Source organism: Ranitomeya variabilis, chromosome 4, assembly GCF_051348905.1.
Source record: "Ranitomeya variabilis isolate aRanVar5 chromosome 4, aRanVar5.hap1, whole genome shotgun sequence".
In the NCBI taxonomy this organism is placed as follows: Eukaryota; Metazoa; Chordata; class Amphibia; order Anura; family Dendrobatidae; genus Ranitomeya; species Ranitomeya variabilis.
This window is the reverse complement of record NC_135235.1, coordinates 58,776,536-58,796,695: the sequence shown is the minus strand read 5'-3', so window position 1 is coordinate 58,796,695 and position 20,160 is coordinate 58,776,536. Positions and strand designations below refer to the sequence as shown.

Here is a 20,160-nt window from a genome sequence, read left to right as displayed (position 1 = left end):
TAGGTCATCATAATAAGGAAGCGCATTGGGCTTGATTGAAAATCTCATTAATTTCGCAACAAAGATGTTCAATGACCTCATTGATGCCGCGTTTTGTCCCCTGTTATCTGAATATCATTTATATAATGGTCTTCCAAATTGTAAAAAAGCTCCGCTGAACTGCGCTCGACCTGTCTGCTGGGCAGATTTCATTCGGCAGAAGTGTAAAGGGAGCTAAAAGGGGTTGGGTACAGTGTGACCTCTGTCTAAAACCCCGACACTTTTCTCGAAAATTAAAGCGTAATCTTCCCAAAGCTAAATGCGAAGAACAATTAATAGTGATATCCCACACGTAATTGAAAATTCTAGCTCCATCCCAAAGGGGGTACGAGGGTAATTTGGCAGGAGTTGCTGGAGAGGAATTAAAAGTTGAAAGAATGTTTTTGTGTGTTGGCATAAAACCCCCTCTAAATCGCGTCGGTGCACCTGCAACACAAAGCGACTTTCTGAGAAAGTGCGGAAAATACTTATTCTCTATTGCTGTCCAGGTGCCAATGACGCAGGAGTCAAGTGCACGTACGTACTACACACGCTGTATGGCCTTGGCAATGTGAAGAAGACAGTGAGCTAATGAGGATCACAGTATTCACGGACAAAACACAGATCGAGGCTACTCATGTGGAGGCAGGAAAGCAGTGAAAATTTACCCAAGGCTTTAATTGTCCTCAGGGTACATACCGCCAAATGGTTTCATGGCGTGACAGCACTTCCTTCAGCCGAAATAACTGTGGGTGTATTCAGTTTTTTCCATAAATCAATAGTACAAGTGAAGATAATATTTCTTTTCACTTTTCCTCCTCCTGGAATGATATGCCATTCTCAATTTAAAGGGTAAAATCATCACATTTTCCCATTATTGGGAAAGGAGATGATAGTTGCTGCTCATAATGGTCTATGAGAAGGGAAGAGCTAGAGGCAGACTTACGCATTCTGCTCCTCCCTACCCCACCCCTCTCCATAGACCTTTATGAGCAGCAATTGTCATCTATTACAGAAATGGGAAAATCTGTAGTCACTGAAACTTTAACCTGTGAATTGAAAACTTTGGAAATTAATCATCAGCTCAGGAGAAAAAAGAAGTAGATTTATCTGGTAAGATAAATTACAAAGGTTCTTATTTTCATGTGGACTATTTATGGAGGGGAAAAAAATGATTATTTCTAATCTGCGAATATCATGAGCTAGATGGAGGCCCGATGCTATCGCATCAGGACGGCGTAATGTCACTATGGGGGCAGGCATGCGGCGCGGTTGTTGCCTAATGGCATCCTGTGATAATCTTGACGCCTACACTTACATGCATTGTTTTTGTAAAAGCAATGCTGTTGCTCTTCAAGAGTCTCATTTGCCCTTTGTTGTCTTTGCCGTTGTGCCTTTGCTGCGTTCCTTTCATTGTCATTGGCGTACTTTTTAGGAGGAGCCATGTTGGCGTTGATATTTGCTTTTTAAAGGCATTTTCCCAAGAACAAAAGTTCATTTTAAAAATTGTCTGTGTCTGACCGTGTACCGAACATATCACAGCTCCTGGGCAGGGGAGGAAGCAAAAGACAATACTGACATTACAGCAGGAGATCGCAGAGGATACATTTTGTGAGGTAAAATATTTTTTAAAAACAGTCAGTGAAATATTTTACCTCAAAAAATGAATCCACTGTGATCCCCTGCCGTAATGTCAGTATTATCTTTTGCTTACTCCCCTGCCCAGGAGATGTAGTATGCTCCGTACACGGTCAGACAGTTATTTTTAAAATGAACTTTCGTTCGTGGGAAAACCCTTTTAATGTGACCGGCTTCCTCTGCCTGTAGACACATCACGCATCTGCCACCGGGATCAGCCGAATGATTCACTGCAACTGCCCGGAATTCGCGCAGGCTCAGTAAAACAGACCGCCGCCATCTTTGTGCAGACAGATAGCGGCGGTCACATTAAAACTGCGCATGCGCTCCTCCTGTACAAAGATGGCGTAGGTCAGTGAATAACGGTGTTCTGCTGGTGGTACCGCACAAGAGGCTGCGTGAGTGTGTGAATGTGAGTGTGTGTGTGAGTGTGAATGTGAGTGTGTGAGTGAGTGTGAATGTGAGTGTGTGAGTGAGTGTGAATTTGAGTGTGAGAGTGTGTGTGAGTGTGTGTGAGTGTGTGTTAGTGTGAATGTGAGTGTGTGTGTGTGTGTGTGTGTGTGTATGGTGCGTACGGCGTATAGAGTGTGTGTGTATGTGTGTGGTGCGACGTTGTTCCGCTGGTGGTACCGCGCAATAGGTTGGTACCACCAGAAGTTTCCATATTGAGACACCCATCACTTGGGTGTCCCAATATGGCGCTTGGTGAACTTCCTTCGCTTGAAATTCTGGGATACGGTGACATCTGGACAGAACAGGAAATGAAAACATTACAAGGCAATTATATAAACAGATGAGCTCCTAGGATTGCTCACTTTCTAATCGACCAGTGTAAACAGGCTGCCTCATATAACACACTCATTCGTCGGGTGATGTGATTTTTAAGCTGGCTTAAAAATCATTGTTCTTGGCAGCGCACTGCCTTGTGTAAACAGGACCTGTGCTGCCGAGAAGAACAGAGAAACCTTACATGCACAGGACTATTACTGATCGCATTGTGCACATTGCAAAAGTGGTTGGCTTGTCTAAACAGGCTATTAAAAGACAATTAAAAGGTAAATGTGCCGATCAGCAGTGTTTTCAGTCAAAGATCGTACAGTGTAAACCCAGCTTCATTCAAACACAAGAATCAATGAGGATTTTACACTTAAAACTAATGGTATGCATATACAGGGGCTTTCAATCCAATTAAATCCATGCCTAGATTGTCAAAATCTGTTTTGCGGTTTTGGAGAAATCCAGTATTGATATTGTTAGCAAATGAGCAGCAAGTACTTCGGGGAGGGAGCCTGCACTTGCAGCTCTCCTGTCCTTCCTCCCTAATTCACGCCTGTTGCCTGCCTCCTTTGTCTGACAGGTCACTCCCGTTTCTGCGACATACTTTCCTTGACCGAGAACTCTTAAAAGCGTTGTTAGCGCCTGGAATGAAGCACATGCATATTAATATACTGAGCATGCACCACCCCGGGCAATGAAGGCACAGGAACGAGATCACAATCAAGGGAGGTATATCACTGAAAGATTAAGAATTTTTAGGAGAAAAATAAATAAGAGAATTGCGTTTTACTTAACAGATATGCATTCCTTGTTCAGCTTTCATAATTCTGCTTTAATTAGAAAAAAATGTAATTTGATTTTAGTTAACGGGAATCTGTCAGGTCTCCTGAGTGTCCTGGACACTACTATAACAGTAGTATAACAGTAGGGGTGCCGATTTATTTATTCTGATAAGGTGATTTATGTGCAATTGCACGTGCAAATGAGGCAGGACTAGTCCGCTGGGTCTCTTCCTCTAGACAAGTCCTGCCTCGGATCCCTGGGCGTTAAAAATAGCCTGCATACAATACTGCCACCTCCAACTCCCCTCATCTCTTCAAAGGACTTTGCCACCTACTTCAAAAACAAGATCAACCAAACAAGGCAAACCTTTACTGTTCCACGACCCCAACCACTCCATATACCAGACCTCTGCCCTTCCCTAATAACCTCCCTCTCCAACATCACTGAAGGAGAGCTTACTCACCTCCTTTCCAAATCACATCTCACTACCTGTGCACTTGACCCCATCCCTTCCCACCTGCTCCTCAACCTCACTAACATGCTCATTCCAGCCCAAACCCATCTCTTCAACCTATCGCTATCTTCTAGCACCTCCCCTCTGCCTTCAAACATGCCACCATCACACCCATCCTTAAAAAAACTAACCTTGACCCAACTGCTATGCCCAACTATCGCCCCATATCACTGCTCCCGTTTGCTTCAAAACTCCTTGAGCAGCATTGTCCATGCTCAACTTTCCTCCCATCTCTCATCCAACTTTTCCCTTGACAACCTCCAATCTGGCTTCCGCCCCACCACTCCACCGAAACTGTCCTGACCAAAATTACTAATGACTTACTCACAGCCAAAACTAACAGACAGTTCTCCATCCTCCTCCTTCTCGACCTGTCCTCTGCCTTCGACATAGTCGACCACTGCCTACTGCTAAAGATTCTTTCTTCCCTTGGCATCAAAGACCTTGCCCTGTCCTGGATTGCCTCATACCATTCCAACCACACATTTAGGGTTTCCCACTCCCACACTACCTCCTCATCCCGCCCTCTCTCTGTTGGTGTCCCTCAAGGCTCTGTCCTAGGGCCCCTACTTTTTTCCTTCTATACCCTTGGCCTAGGACAATTCATAAAGTCCTATGGCTTCCAGTACCACCTGTATGTGGACGACACTCAGATCTACCTCTCTGGCCCAGATGTCACCTCTCTGCTGTCCAGAATTCGGGAGTGTCTATCAGCCATAGTCTCCTTCTTCACCTCTCGCTTCCTAAAACTCAATGTAGACAAAAACGAACTCATCATCTATCCCCCATCTTGAATATCCCCCTACCTGATCTGTCTATTATGGTAAACGGCATCACGCTCTGTCCCGCACCTCAAATCCGCTACCTCGGGGTAACTCTCGGCTCTGCCCTGTCCTTCAAACCGCATCAAACCACACGTCCAAACTCTTGGCACCTCCTCTCATCTCCAACTGAAAAATATTGCCAGAATCCGTCCCTTCCTCAGCCCACAATCTACTAAAACTCTTGTGCATGCCCTCATCATCTCCCGCCTCGATTTCAGCAACACCCTCCTCTGTGGTCTCCCCGCTATCTCTCTTGCACCACTCCAGTCTGTCCTCAACTCTGCTGCCCGGCTAATCCACCTCTCTCCTCGCTACTCCCCTGTTTCTCCCCTCTGCAAATCCCTCCACTGGCTCCCAATTCCCCAACGAATCCAGTTTAAACTACTAACACTGATCTACAAAGCCATCCACAACCTGTTTCCTCCCTATATCTCTGAACTAATCTCCCAATATCTTCCCTCATGTAATCTTCGATCCTCCCAAGACCTCCTACTCTCCTCCACACTTATTCGTTCCTCACACAACCGCCTCCAAGATTTCTCCAGAATATCCCCCATCCTCTGGAATTCCACACCTCAACACATCCGATTATCCACCACCTTTGGATCCTTCAGACGGAACCTGAAAACCCAGCTCTTCAGGGAAGCCTACAGCCTGCAATAACCATTCTGCCGCCTGACCACAGCAGAGCTGCCGCCTCACCACCACCAGAGCTGCCACCTCACCACCACCAGAGCTGCCACCTCACCACCACCAGAGCTGCCGCCTCACCACCACCAGAGCTGCTGCCTCACCACCACCAGAGCTGCTGCCTCACCATCACCAGAGCTGCCGCCTCACCACCACCAGAGCTGCCGCACCCCCGACCTTCTGTCTCTTCCCCATTATCCTGTAGAATGTAAGTCCCTCTGTACCAGTCTGTCATTGTAAATTTTATTACTGTAAACGATATCCATAACTCTATATGTAACCCCTTTCTCATGTACAGCACCATGGAATTAATGGTGCTATATAAATAATAATAATAATAATCCTCATTATATCAAGTCATTATACAGACTGTCAATCATGACCAGGAAGTTCATTAGCATGTGCTATGCTGCAGAAAAAATTACATTTCAGCATTAGTTTGGCCCATAAACACCTTATCAGATGAGATAAACCTACACCCATACTGCTAACAGTAGCGATTGGGTTCCATCAGTTGACCTGACAGGTATATTAAAAGAGCTGTCTGAGTAAAATAGGGGACTGAATATGGAAAAAATACCAAACACAGCCATAATCCCCTACCGGCACTCACCTGGATTCAGCACAGGCCGCTCAATAGTCGGCACAGAGAGCGGAAGCACCAATGTCACCTTTCCACAAGCCTTAGGATCGTTGCAGCGGTCCAGTGACTTGAACAGCGGATGTTGTAGGATGATTACTCAAAGTTACTAGTCTGCTGCAGTCAATCATTGGCTGCGACTTGTCGAACGCTGACATCACCACTTCCAGTCTCTGATCAATCCACGGAATGGCCCGAGTTGGAGCCAGGTGGGCACTTGCAGGCAGGCTGGGACTGGCCCACAGGAGAGAAGGAGAATCCTCTGGTGGGCCGCTGAGAAGTCATGGGCCACCACCCTCTTATATGAGCAGTACTTGGCACAATACACTTGATTCACCATATTCAGCATCTTAGGCTACTTTCACACTAGCGTCGTTTGGCCTCCGTCGCAATGCATCGTTTTGGAGAAAAAACGCATCCTGCAAAAGTGCTTGCAGGATGCGTTTTTTCTCCATTGACTTGCATTAGCGACGCATTGCCACACGTCGCAACCGTCGTGTTGCGTCGGACCGTCGGCACAAAAAAAGTTGCATGTAACTTTTTTTGTGCGTCGATAGCGTCTTTTCCAACCGCGCATGCGCGGCCGGAACTCCGCCCCCGCCTCCCCGCACATCAGAATGGGGCAGCGGATGCGATGTAAAACAGCATCCGCTGCCCCCGTTGTGCGGCGCTTCCACACTATGCGTCGGTACGTCGTAACGTCGCATAGTGACGTGCAGTGCACGACGCTAGTGTGAAAGTAGCCTTATTAATTTAACAATCAACCCGATTTATTGATATAGAATTTTATGAATGAGGATAAAGTCATATTTGCATGTAGCTAAAAAGTGGGGCCCCGGAGCTGATGTTACTGGTGGTCCCTTGGCACCGCCAGGCCGACACTGCTGGTAGGTGAGTAAGGCTAAGTTTCCCATTTTTCTAAATCAAGTCCCCTGGGAAAACGTGTTTTTTTTTTTTTTTTTTTAAAGAAACAAATCAGCACAGAATATTGAATCTAAAAACTACACTTGGTTGAAACATGGACATTTCCTTCCGGCCTAATAATATTTCTTACAATTCATTCAGACTGCAGTTGTCCAAAAACAGTGCATAACCTATACCGGAGATTTGCTTGGAGCCGCTTACACTAAGTCCTGCAGGATTTGCTGCCAATAAACTGACACGCAAATGTTTGCTGTTTAATTAGTGCGATTCTTAGCCAAATATCCGGGAATATTACATGTAGGATCCCCATTGTAACACTTGTATGTTTCGGCTTTCCAATTTGAGATGGAAGCTGCCCCTAGATATCCACTTATAGTCTAGACCAGTCTTCCTCTCCTCCGCCCCTGAAATGCCTTCAATGGATCCATCATTGAGGATTTCATCCAAACGTACCAGATATATCCAGTGTATGTCTAATTGCCACTTCTTTCCTACCTAGTATGGAGAGACTAGCTGCTGTGTTGTCTTCCGCACACAATTCATAGATGCGAGGGGCTCCTGTTCTCCTGTCCCAGTGTTGCACATGCTCAGAAGCATGGAAGACATTATACAGTACTTCTAAGCAGTGTAGCTGTGAATCCAGCCCTAAAGTGAGATAAATCTATGGCTATAAACTATAGCATGATCTGGCTGTCTTTAATTGTGCTGAGTGATGTGTCTGGCCCGTTTTCCCATACAGGTAACATCTACTAGTTTTTTCTGCCCCAGGAAAAGCTGGGTGATACCCAAACTGGCCATCAATACAGTTTCATGTGAGTTGAGAACTTCAAATCTGACTTGTCGGGGACAATTGCAATACAAAAGTATTAAGGAATGCTATGATCCAGCTTTTATGTCCATGTGATAATCATGTCCAATGTACTGTACATACACCTCGTCGCGTGTGCTGGGCGATAACTGCCACGCTGCAATAATGCTATGGTTGCATGTGTACATCACGTGTTACAGGTATAATCAGCCGATACTGGTTTTAGTGGTTAAATTTGCAGATAAGACCATAATTAAAACAAAAAAAAAGCCTTTAGGGTAGTGGAGAGGACTCCTTACCTTCAGCTTTTCAGCATCAGCCCGAACTTTTAAGAGCTCATTTATGGCATCTACAAAGCCTTGATGGTGGAAATTGCACATTTTTTCGATTTCCCGGTCATGGTTTCGAATCCGGGTGTCAAGCTTTTCCATGAACCTTTGGTGAGCATTTGGCTGGTCATCGTACACAGAGCTGTGGAGACACAAGATGTACAGGGGCGTCATTACTTAGCTGGGAAAACCAACAGTTAAAAACGCTGTAACTTAAATTATAATACCCTCCATGGTAAATGATAGGAATGTGAGGAGACAGTGAGGAGTCAGTGGCCATACAGAAGCATGAGGCTGCAGGCTGAGCACGTCTTTAACGGTCACTGACCTCTGGGATCACTACTAGTATTCCTAAAGAGTAACTCAACTTTTTTTTTATACAAGACACTGCAAACGTATGAATGCTGGTAAAATATCTCCTTACCATATTTTGCCTCCTTCTCTCCCAATTACTTTGCTGCAGGGCTGTTTCAATGCCCAGTTCGTGCTCCTTTAGAAGCTGCTTTCAGCTGCTGCTCAGCAAAGATCCATGTTCTCTTACCAAACAGAGTACAAGACTTTCCCTGTCTGAGCCTTTCTGATCTGCAGTCTCACAATGCGACATTCCTGTACTCTGAGTGTAACTAGAGAAGATCTTAGCGGAAAGCAGCTTCTGAACATGCAATGCACAGGCCATGTAAAACAGCACTGCGGCAGGGTTTGGGAAAGAAGGAACCATAATAAGGTAATGAAGTGTATGATAAAAAGTCATAGCTTTGCAGTGCTATTAACTACTTTTTAATAATTTATAGTTCCTTCCATCCCCTGACGATCAGATGGGCCAATTTTGTGTAGTGGCAGCGCTTCTTATGGCGTCTCGGAGTGACTCCGTCCAATTTAAGTGACGGTCAATAGTACCCTCATTTCTTACAATTACTTGTCCCTAAAAAATGTGGGTGCAAAATATTAAATGACGCTTTCACAGATCCCTGATATTGTAGAGTTACCAGACATAAAACAACATTTACGGGCACTGATCGTTAAATAGAAAAATACATAAGAAAATCATTATCTGCACAAATACGTGAAATCCACCGTACGTAAAAAATGGGATCCCAGGACTGCGGATGAGAAGTTACTCACAGCTCATAGTACATGCATGGTGCGCCACCTGGTGGACACTCTGTGAATTGCAAGATTACGTTTGACTTATTTACAAATCTAAGGCCTCTTACTTTGTTTTGCCACGTCCATTGTGCAGTTTTTCTCCACCTATATGTCAAATAGTTATCTCTGCATCAGTTCCCCATAGGATCCTATTGCAATAAAAAAAAACATACAAAGTGCAGCATGCAATTTTTTTCTGCATGCCTCTCTACCACAGTGTGATGTGCACTTTTCGTCCCAGCAAAAAGAGTATACTAATTTATCCTGCCCGGACACCACCCAAAAATACCCTCTTTTGGCCTTTCTCAAAGTAAATGGGGGCCTATGGATATGTTAGAAGCTAAAGAATGGAACTTCAGTGAGGTTTTTGACCAATCAGATTGAACAGAGCATATCAGGTGACAAGACTGACCAATCAGCTGATAAGTTCTAAATTCTAAGCCTGCAGAACACCCAATAAAATATCCATCTGCGCTACATTGCACTGCTGGGGAGGGCGATATTCTTGGCTGCAGATGAATATCTTATTTAGTGTTTTGACACTTTCCAGCTCTCTTAGAATTAAGAACTTAACAACTGATTGGTTATACCGACTAGAAAAAGAGTCCAAAAGGAATTGTGAAAGTATTAAAAATGTATGATTTAACTTAAACGAGTACAATAACTTGCAAAATGAAAATATGAAGAGAGAACAGACTCTTTTCAACTATTTTCAACTTGACAGGTTCCATTTAACCTTCCCGACATCCGCCGTACATACATAGCGCAAGACGGGAGTGGGCTCACAGGCTGAGCCCGCCCCATACCACAGATAATGGCTGTGACACACAGCCAAGATCTGCCGCCAACAGCCGCAGGGGCATAAGGGAACTAACAAATACAGTAAAAAATGTAAAAAATGTAAAGAAAAAAAGTTTTAAAACAATATGTACATATTAAAAAACATAAAAATTCAAATTCCACCCATTAAAAATAAATTTTATTTTTTTTTTTTTTTAATTTTACACGTGGCATCACCATGTCTATAAAAATACAATCTATCAAAATGTAAAATTAATTAACCAATTAACCCAATCATTAAATAATGTAAACAAATAAAAAAATTTGATAGCTGTAATTCTGCAAAAAATGCAGTAAGAAGCAACCAAAGTGTCATATCTATCCCAAAATGGTATCAATAACAGCAATGGCTTTCTTGCAAAAAATAAGCCCTCACACAGATCCTTTGACAGAAGAATTTAAATGTAAAGGATCTCCAAAAATGCACAATACAAAATGTTTTTTTAAAAAAGAAAAACACATATTCAATTATTTTCACTACTAAAGTAATAAAAAACAAAACTGGTCATGTTTGGTATCATACTGACCTGGACAATCATGACGACCCGTAACCACACTGACCTGGACAATGATGATGACCCGTAATCACACCGACCTGGACAATCAGGATGACCCGTAATCACACCGACCTGGACAATCAGGATGACCCGTAATCACACCGACCTGGACAATCAGGATGACCAGTAATAATACTGACCTAGGTCACTTTTCACCAAATTAAGTACGCCGTAAAATTCCCCCCCAATTGTTTTTTTTTTTTGCAATTTCACTGCACTTGAAAAGTTTCTCCCATTTTCCCGTTCGTTATATGTAAATCGAATGGTGCCTCTGAAAAGTACAACTCATCCCGCAAAAAACAATACTCATATGTCTATATGGACAAAAAATATTAATAGCTATACGTAGTCCTAAAAAGAATGTAGGGGGGAACAGAAACGCAAAAACTGAAATTGGCTGAGGCGAAAAAGGGGTTACACATCCAGAATTTGGCATTCTAAATGTTGGTAAGTAAAGTTACCTCTAGGAACTTAAAAAAAAAATCAGCCACAGAGTAAAACGTATCACAATTGTTTAGATGGGTTATCCATCTTTGGGAATTTTTTTATTACTTTAAAGGGAACTTTATGAAAAGGAGGCTCGTTCAAACAGTACTATGGACTTATTCCTTGGCAGCTTGTAAGGTTATATAAAACTGAAATTTTGGCGCGCTTCGAGGTGACAACAACTGTCAGGGTACAAAGGGTCCACCCCTGGGCGTATCACCGTGACAAACCAACCCACAAATAATAACGGTGAGGTAAGAGGAAATGACAAACACAGAGATGAACTAGGTTTAGCAAAGAGAGGCCCGCTTACTAATAGCAGAATGTAGTAAGATAACTTATATGGTCAACAAAAACCCTAACAAAATTCCACACTGGAGATTCAAGAACCCCCGAACCGTCTAACGGCCCGGGGGGGAGAACTCCAGCCTCCCTAGAGCTTCCAGCAAGGAAAGGATACAGATAATGAACAAGCTGGACAAAAAATGCAAACAAAAACAAATAGCAAAAAGCAAGAAAGCGGACTTAGCTTAATCACGCAGGAACCAGGATCAGTAGACAAGAGCACTACAGATTAGCTCTGATATCAACGTTGCCAGGCATTGAACTGAAGGTCCAGGGAGCTTATATAGCAACACCCCTGACCTAACGACCCAGGTGAGCATACAAGGAATGATAGACATACCCAGAGTAAAATCACTAGTAGCCACTAGAGGGAGCCAAAAGGTAAATTCACAACAGTACCCCCCCCCCTTAGTGAGGGGTCACCGAACCCTCACCAAGACCACCAGGGCGATCAGGATGAGCGGCGTGAAAGGCACGAACTAAATCGGCCGCATGCACATCAGAGGCGACCACCCAGGAATTATCCTCCTGACCATAGCCCTTCCACTTGACCAGGTACTGAAGCCTCCGCCTGGAGAGACGAGAATCTAAGATCTTCTCCACCACGTACTCCAACTCGCCCTCAACCAACACCGGAGCAGGAGGCTCAGCAGAAGGAACCACAGGCACAACGTACCGCCGCAACAAGGACCTATGAAATACGTTGTGAATGGCAAACGACACCGGAAGATCCAGGCGAAAGGACACAGGATTAAGGATCTCCAATATCCTGTAAGGACCAATGATTCGAGGCTTAAATTTGGGAGAGGAGACCTTCATAGGAACAAATCGAGAAGACAGCCATACCAAATCCCCAACACGAAGTCGGGGACCCACACCGCGGCGGCGGTTGGCAAAACGCTGAGCCTTCTCCTGTGACAACTTCAAGATGTCCACCACATGATTCCAGATCCGCTGCAACCTATCCACCACAGAATCCACTCCAGGACAGTCAGAAGGCTCCACATGTCCCGAGGAAAAACGAGGATGGAAACCGGAGTTGCAGAAAAATGGCGAAACCAAGGTGGCAGAACTAGCCCGATTATTAAGGGCAAATTCAGCCAACGGCAAGAAGGTCACCCAATCATCCTGATCAGAAGAGACAAAACACCTCAAATACGCCTCCAGAGTCTGATTAGTTCGTTCCGTTTGTCCGTTAGTCTGTGGATGAAAAGCGGAGGAAAACGACAAATCAATGCCCATCCTACCACAAAAGGATCGCCAGAACCTGGAAACAAACTGGGATCCTCTGTCTGACACAATATTCTCAGGAATGCCGTGCAAACGAACCACGTTCTGGAAGAACACAGGAACCAGATCAGAAGAGGAAGGCAGCTTAGGCAAAGGAACCAGATGGACCATCTTGGAGAAACGATCACATATCACCCAGATGACAGACATGCCCTTAGACACCGGAAGATCCGAAATGAAATCCATAGAGATGTGTGTCCAAGGTCTCTTCGGGACAGGCAAGGGCAAGAGCAACCCGCTGGCACGAGAACAGCAAGGCTTAGCTCGAGCACAAGTACCACAGGACTGAACAAATGACCGCACATCCCTTGACAAGGAAGGCCACCAAAAGGACCTGGCCACCAGATCTCTGGTGCCAAAAATTCCCGGGTGCCCTGCCAACACTGAGGAATGAACCTCGGAAATGACTCTGCTGGTCCATTTAGCAGGCACAAACAATCTGTCAGGTGGACAAGAGTCAGGCCTACCAGCCTGAAATCTCTGCAACACACGTCGCAGATCTGGAGAAATAGATGACAAGATAACTCCTTCCTTAAGAATACCCTCAGGTTCAGCGACTCCAGGAGCATCAGGCACAAAGCTCCTAGACAGAGCATCGGCCTTCACATTCTTAGAACCTGGTAAATACGAGACCACAAAGTCAAAACGGGAGAAAAACAATGACCAGCGGGCCTGTCTAGGATTCAGGCGTTTAGCAGACTCGAGATACATCAAATTTTTGTGATCAGTCAAGACCACCACACGATGCTTAGCACCCTCGAGCCAATGACGCCACTCCTCAAATGCCCACTTCATGGCCAACAACTCCCGATTGCCCACATCATAATTTCGCTCTGCCGGCGAAAATTTCCTAGAGAAAAAGGCACAAGGTCTCATAGTAGAGCAACCAGGGCCTCTCTGCGACAAAACGGCCCCTGCCCCAATCTCCGAAGCATCCACCTCAACCTGAAAGGGAAGTGAGACGTCAGGCTGGCACAAAACAGGCGCCGAAGTAAACCGGCGTTTCAACTCCTGGAAAGCCTCCACGGCAGCAGGAGCCCAGTTAGCTACATCAGAGCCTTTCTTGGTCATATCCGTCAGCGGTTTAACAACGCTAGAGAAATTTGCGATAAAACGACGGTAGAAGTTAGCAAAACCCAAGAACTTCTGAAGACTCTTAACTGACGAGGGTTGAGTCCAATCATGAATAGCTCGGACCTTGACTGGATCCATCTCCACAGCAGAAGGGGAAAAAATGAACCCCAAAAAGGGAACCTTCTGTACACCAAAGAGACACTTTGAGCCTTTTACAAACAAAGAATTTTCACGCAGAATCTCAAAAACCATCCTGACCTGCTCCACATGCGAGTCCCAATCATCAGAAAAAACCAGAATATCATCCAGATAAACAATCAAAAATTTATCCAGATACTTCCGGAAAATGTCATGCATGAAGGACTGAAAAACTGAAGGTGCATTAGAGAGCCCAAATGGCATCACCAAGTACTCAAAATGACCTTCGGGCGTATTGAATGCGGTTTTCCATTCATCGCCCTGCCTAATGCGCACAAGGTTGTACGCACCACGAAGGTCTATCTTGGTGAACCACTTGGCACCTTTAATCCGGGCAAACAAATCTGACAACAGCGGCAAAGGATACTGAAATTTGACAGTGATCTTATTTAAAAGCCGATAGTCAATACAAGGCCTCAAAGATCCGTCCTTTTTGGCCACAAAAAAGAATCCCGCACCAAGAGGGGAAGAAGAAGGACGGATATGCCCCTTCTCAAGAGACTCCTTGATATATGAACGCATCGCGGTATGTTCAGGTACCGACAGATTAAACAGTCTCCCCTTAGGAAACTTACTGCCAGGAATCAAATCTATTGCACAGTCACATTCCCTATGAGGAGGCAGTGCACTGGACTTAGACTCGCTGAAGACATCCTGATAATCAGACAAATACGCCGGAACTTCCGAAGGCGTAGAAGATGCAATAGACAAAGGCAGGGAATCTCCGTGAATTCCATGGCAGCCCCAGCTTGACACTGACATAGCCTTCCAGTCCAAGACTGGATTATGGGTCTGTAACCATGGCAAACCCAAAACAACCAAATCATGCATTTTATGTAGAACAAGAAAACGTATTACCTCCCGATGTTCGGGAGTCATGCACATGGTAACCTGTGTCCAAAACTGCGGTTTATTTTTTGCCAATGGCGTAGAGTCAATGCCCCTAAGAGGGATAGGATTTTCCAATGGCTCAAGCACAAATCCGCAGCGCTTGGCAAATGACAGATCCATAAGGCTCAGGGCAGCACCTGAGTCCACAAACGCCATGACAGGATACGATGACAGTGAGCAAATCAAAGTTACAGAAAGAATAAATTTAGGTTGCAAATTACCAATGGCGACCGGACTAACAACCTTAGTAAGACGTTTAGAGCATGCTGAGATAACATGTGTAGAATCACCACAGTAGTAACACAAGCCATTCTGGCGTCTATGAATTTTCCGCTCATTTCTAGTCAGGATTCTATCACATTGCATTAAATCAGGTGCCTGTTCAGACAACACCATAAGAGGATTTGCGGTTTTGCGCTCCCGCAACCGCCGGTCGATTTGAATAGCCAGGGCCATAGAATCATTCAGACCTGTGGGAATGGGAAAACCCACCATCACATTCTTAATGGCTTCAGAAAGGCCATTTCTAAAATTTGCAGCCAATGCACACTCGTTCCACTGGGTCAGCACGGACCATTTCCGAAATTTTTGGCAATACACTTCGGCCTCGTCCTGGCCCTGAGACATCGCCAGCAAGGCTTTTTCTGCCTGAATCTCAAGATTGGGTTCCTCATAGAGCAAACCGAGCGCCAGAAAAAACGCATCAATGTCAGCCAATGCCGGATCTCCTGGCGCCAGCGAGAAAGCCCAATCCTGAGGGTCGCCCCGTAAAAAAGAAATAACAATTTTTACTTGCTGAGCGGAGTCTCCAGATGAACAGGGTCTCAGGGACAAAAACAATTTACAATTATTCCTGAAATTTCTAAATTTAAATCGGTCTCCGGAAAATGGTTCAGGAATCGGTATCTTAGGTTCTGACATAGGATTTCTGATAACATAATCTTGTATGCCCTGCACACGAGCAGCAAGCTGGTCCACACTTGTAATCAAGGTCTGGACATTCATGTCTGCAGCAAACACAAGCCAATCAGAGTTAAAGGGGAAAAGAAAAAAAAAATGAGAGAGAGAAAAAAAAACTCAGAACTTTCTTTCTTATAATCCCGCTTCTGCAATGCATTTAACATTTAATATGGGCCTGGCAAACTGTTATGACCCCAATGGCGAGGGTCTCAGAGATATCAGCAAGTCTGCGAAGTACAAAAATCCAGCTCATAGGGCAGTGGTAACTGGGTTGACCATATATCTACTCCTAACGCCAACACTAGAAGTAGCCGGGGAACATGCCTACGTTGGTCGCTAGATGTCTCGCGCCAGCCGGAGGACTAACTACCCCTAGAAGAGGAAAACAAAGACCTCTCTTGCCTCCAGAGAATAGACCCCAAAAGTAGGATACAAGCCCCCCACAAATAATAACGGTGAGGTAAGAGGAAATGACAAACACAGAGATGAACTAGGTTTAGCAAAGAGAGGCCTGCTTACTAATAGCAGAATGTAGTAAGATAACTTATATGGTCAACAAAAACCCTAACAAAATTCCACACTGGAGATTCAAGAACCCCCGAACCGTCTAACGGCCCGGGGGGGAGAACTCCAGCCTCCCTAGAGCTTCCAGCAAGGAAAGGATACAGATAATGAACAAGCTGGACAAAAAATGCAAACAAAAACAAATAGCAAAAAGCAAGAAAGCGGACTTAGCTTAATCACGCAGGAACCAGGATCAGTAGACAAGAGCACTACAGATTAGCTCTGATATCAACGTTGCCAGGCATTGAACTGAAGGTCCAGGGAGCTTATATAGCAACACCCCTGACCTAACGACCCAGGTGAGCAAACAAGGAATGATAGACATACCCAGAGTAAAATCACTAGTAGCCACTAGAGGGAGCCAAAAGGTAAATTCACAACAGGAGGCCCAAAAGGAGGTGGAGCATCCAAGATCCAAAGGGGCGGGGGAGGTAATACCGAAGGTCCCAGCTGGTGATATTGCTGGAAATGTCACAGCCCAGGCCATATAGCCGCCCGCTGACCTCTGACCTCCGAGCAGATGGATTGTAGCCTGAAACACCACTGTTCATACTATGCATATCTGCCTGCCGCGTGAACTGTCCACCCAGCGAGGGGCTACAAGCTTGTCCTGTAAAGATGTATGGTCTGCAAGTGACTGGACTGCCAGACTTCGGGAGATTGGTGGCCCTCATGTCCGCTGCACTGACTGGGATGCTAAAGACTATCCAGTGGCCAGAGTGGACATTGAAGTGGCCCAAGATACTGAGTCCCTGGTGGAAGCCATGTGCCTGGGGGCAAATCCTGAAGCCAAGGTCAAGGATGTCACGTTGCCAGAGAAACAGTCACCAGCCAAAAACAACATTGCCGAAACCTGCTACAGCGGAACCAAGACCTTTTTTGCCAGAGTTGCCGGGATGCACACAGGTCGTCGAGCATGAAATTCTGACGGAACCACATGTGTGGATAAACCTAAAGCCATATCGAATTCCCGAAGCCTACCGCGAGATGATTTAGAAAAAGGTGCGGAGAATGTTGAGCCTGAGCATCATTGAAGAGTCAAAGAGCAGCTGGTCCGGCACTATTGTCCTTGTGCCAAAGCCCGATGGAGAATGATGTTTTCTAACGATTATAGAAATCTCAATGAGGTGTCCAAATTCGATGCGTATCCGATGCCCTGTGGTAATATAAATAGTGGGTGAGATAAATATTACACACGTTACCAACTTGCTAAGTAAACATATTTCCAAAAGTGCTATTGCCATGAAATTCTCACCAGATGTTGGTAACAACCCATCCAATCCACACAGGCAAAGAAATCAAACAATAGATGTCCATAAATTAATTATGTGTAAGGCTACGTTCACATTTGCGGCTAGCGCCGCAGCGTCGGGCGCCGCAGCGGCGCCGCATGCATCATGCGCCCCTATATTTAACATGGGGGCGCATGGACATGCGGTGCACTTGCTTTTTGCGCCGCATGCGTCCCTGCGGCGCCCGCGTCGGGGCGCGGAGGACGCAGCAAGTTGCATTTTTGCTGCGTCCAAATTCAATGGAAAAAAGGACGCATGCGGCGCAAAAAGCAGCGTTGTGCATGTGTTCACATTTGCGCTGTGCGTTGCGGCGGCGACGCTGCGGCGCACACCGCAAATGTGAACGTAGCCTAATAACGAGAAATGACACAGGGAAATAGTATAGAACACTACTTTGTACAAAAGCCTTTATTGGTGATGACAGCTTCAAGACGCTTCACACTAGTATCATGCATTACTCAGGAGTGATTTTGGCTCATTCTTTCACACAAACACTCTTCTTAAAGTTTCCGTGAGCTTCTAGGAACTCTGTGCTTTAGTTCCTTCAATAAATTTTCTATTGGATTCAGGTCAGATGATTGGCTCGGCCATTCCAGCAGCTTTATTTTCTCTGAAACTAAAAGTTTCCATGGCTGTGTGTTTTGGGATAATTGTCTTGCTGAAATGTCCACCTTCGTTTCATCTTCATAATCCTGGCAGATGACAGCAGATTTTTATAAAAAATGTTTAGGTATATTTGTCCATTCATCCTTGCATATGATGTTTGCCCTTGCCGTATGTTGAAAAACAGCCCCACAACATGATGTTCCCACCTCCAAACGTCACTGTTGGTATGGTGCTTTTGAGGTTATATGCAGTGCCTTTTGGCCTCCAAACATGGGGTGTATTATGGCATCCAAAGAGTTCAATGTTGGTCTAATCTGACTATACTATATTCTCCCAGTATTTCATAGGCTTTGTCTAAATGTTGAGCAAACTGTAAGGCCATGTGCACACGTTCAGGATTTTTCGCATTTTTTTCGCGTTTTTTCGCTATAAAAACGTGATAAAAACGCGAAAAAAATGCTTACCTGTGCCTCCTATTATTTACAGGGTATTCCGCATTTTTTGTGCAAATGTTGCATTTTTTTTCGCGAAAAAATCGCATCGCGGAAAAAAAAGCAACATGTTCAGAAAAAATGCGGAATTGCGGGGATTCCGCACACCTAGGAGTGCATTGATCTGCTTACTTCCCGCACGGGGCTGTGCACACCATGCGGGAAGTAAGCAGATTATGTGCGGTTGGTACCCAGGGTGGAGGAGAGGAGACTCTCCTCCACGGACTGGGCACCATATAATTGGTAAAAAAAAAAAGAATTAAAATAAAAAATAGTCATATCCTCACCCTCTGATGGCCCCCGAAGTGTTCCCGCCTCTCCGGTGCATGCTCTCTCTTCCGTTCCTATAGATGGTGTGGTTCAGGACCTGTGATGACATCGCTGTCTTGTGATTGGTCGTGTGACCGCTCATGTGACTCACGCGACCAATCACAAGCCGCGACGTCATCGAAGGTCCTGAACCACACCATCTATAGGAACGGACGCCGCTGAGGAGATTGGCTGTCTGCAGAGGGTGAGTATAACCATTTTTTTTATTTTTTTAATTATTTTTAAACATTCTATCTTTTACTATAGATTCTGCATAAGCAGCATCTATAGTAAAAAGTTGGTCACACTTGTCAAACAGTATGTTTGACAAGTGTGACCAATTTGTCAGTCAGTTTTCCAAGCGATGCTACAGATCGCTTGGAAAACTTTAGCATTCTGCAAGCTAATTACGCTTGCAGAATGCTAAAACAAAAAACGCAAAAAAAAACGCAAAAAAAAAAAAATGCGGATTTCTTGCAGAAAATTTCCGGTTTTCTTCAGGAAATTTCTGCAAGAAATCCGGACGTGTGCACATGGCCTAAATGCGCTTGATCATGCTTTTTGTTCAGAAATGCAGTCTTGTGTGGTGAGCGTGAATACAAGCAATGGAGGTTGAGTGTATTACTTATAGTTTTCTTTGAAACAATTGTACCTGCTGATTCCAGGTCTTTCTGTAGCTCTCCACAGGTGGTCCTTAGCTTTTGGACAACTCTCTTGATAATTCTTTTCACTCCTTTATCTGAAATCATGTGGGTAGCACCTGGTGTGGCCAGTCTATGGTGAAATGTTCTTTCCACTTCTGAATTACGGCCCCAACAGTGCTCACTGGAACCTTCAGTAGTTTAGAAATTCTTCTGTAACCAATGCTATAAAGGTACCGCCACATTTAGCGACGCTGCAGCGATCTAGACAACGATCCCGATCGCTGCAGCGTCGCTGTGTGGTCGCTGGAGAGCTGTCACACAGACAGCTCTCCAGCGACCAACTATGCGAAGTCCCCTGGTAACCAGGGTAAACATCGGGTTACTAAGCGCAGGGCCGCGCTTAGTAACCCGATGTTTACCCTGGTTACCAGCGTAAACGTAAAAAAAACCAAACACTACATACTTACATTCCGGTGTCTGTCCCCCGGCGCTGTGCTTCTCTGCACTGTGTAAGCGCCAGCC

At 45.0% G+C, this 20,160-nt stretch overlaps 1 protein-coding gene across 4 annotated transcripts in view; it reads right to left on the bottom strand.

The window, feature by feature from the left end:
- EXOC6 (exocyst complex component 6) overlaps positions 1–20,160 on the bottom strand; it is a 273,281-nt gene that overhangs the window by 195,452 nt on the left and 57,669 nt on the right. For all 4 annotated transcript variants that reach the window (XM_077258584.1, XM_077258586.1, XM_077258585.1 and 1 more), the window contains exon 2: positions 7,916–8,087. In XM_077258584.1, the coding sequence (XP_077114699.1) occupies positions 7,916–8,087 (172 nt within the window). The remainder of the gene's footprint in view (positions 1–7,915; positions 8,088–20,160) is intronic.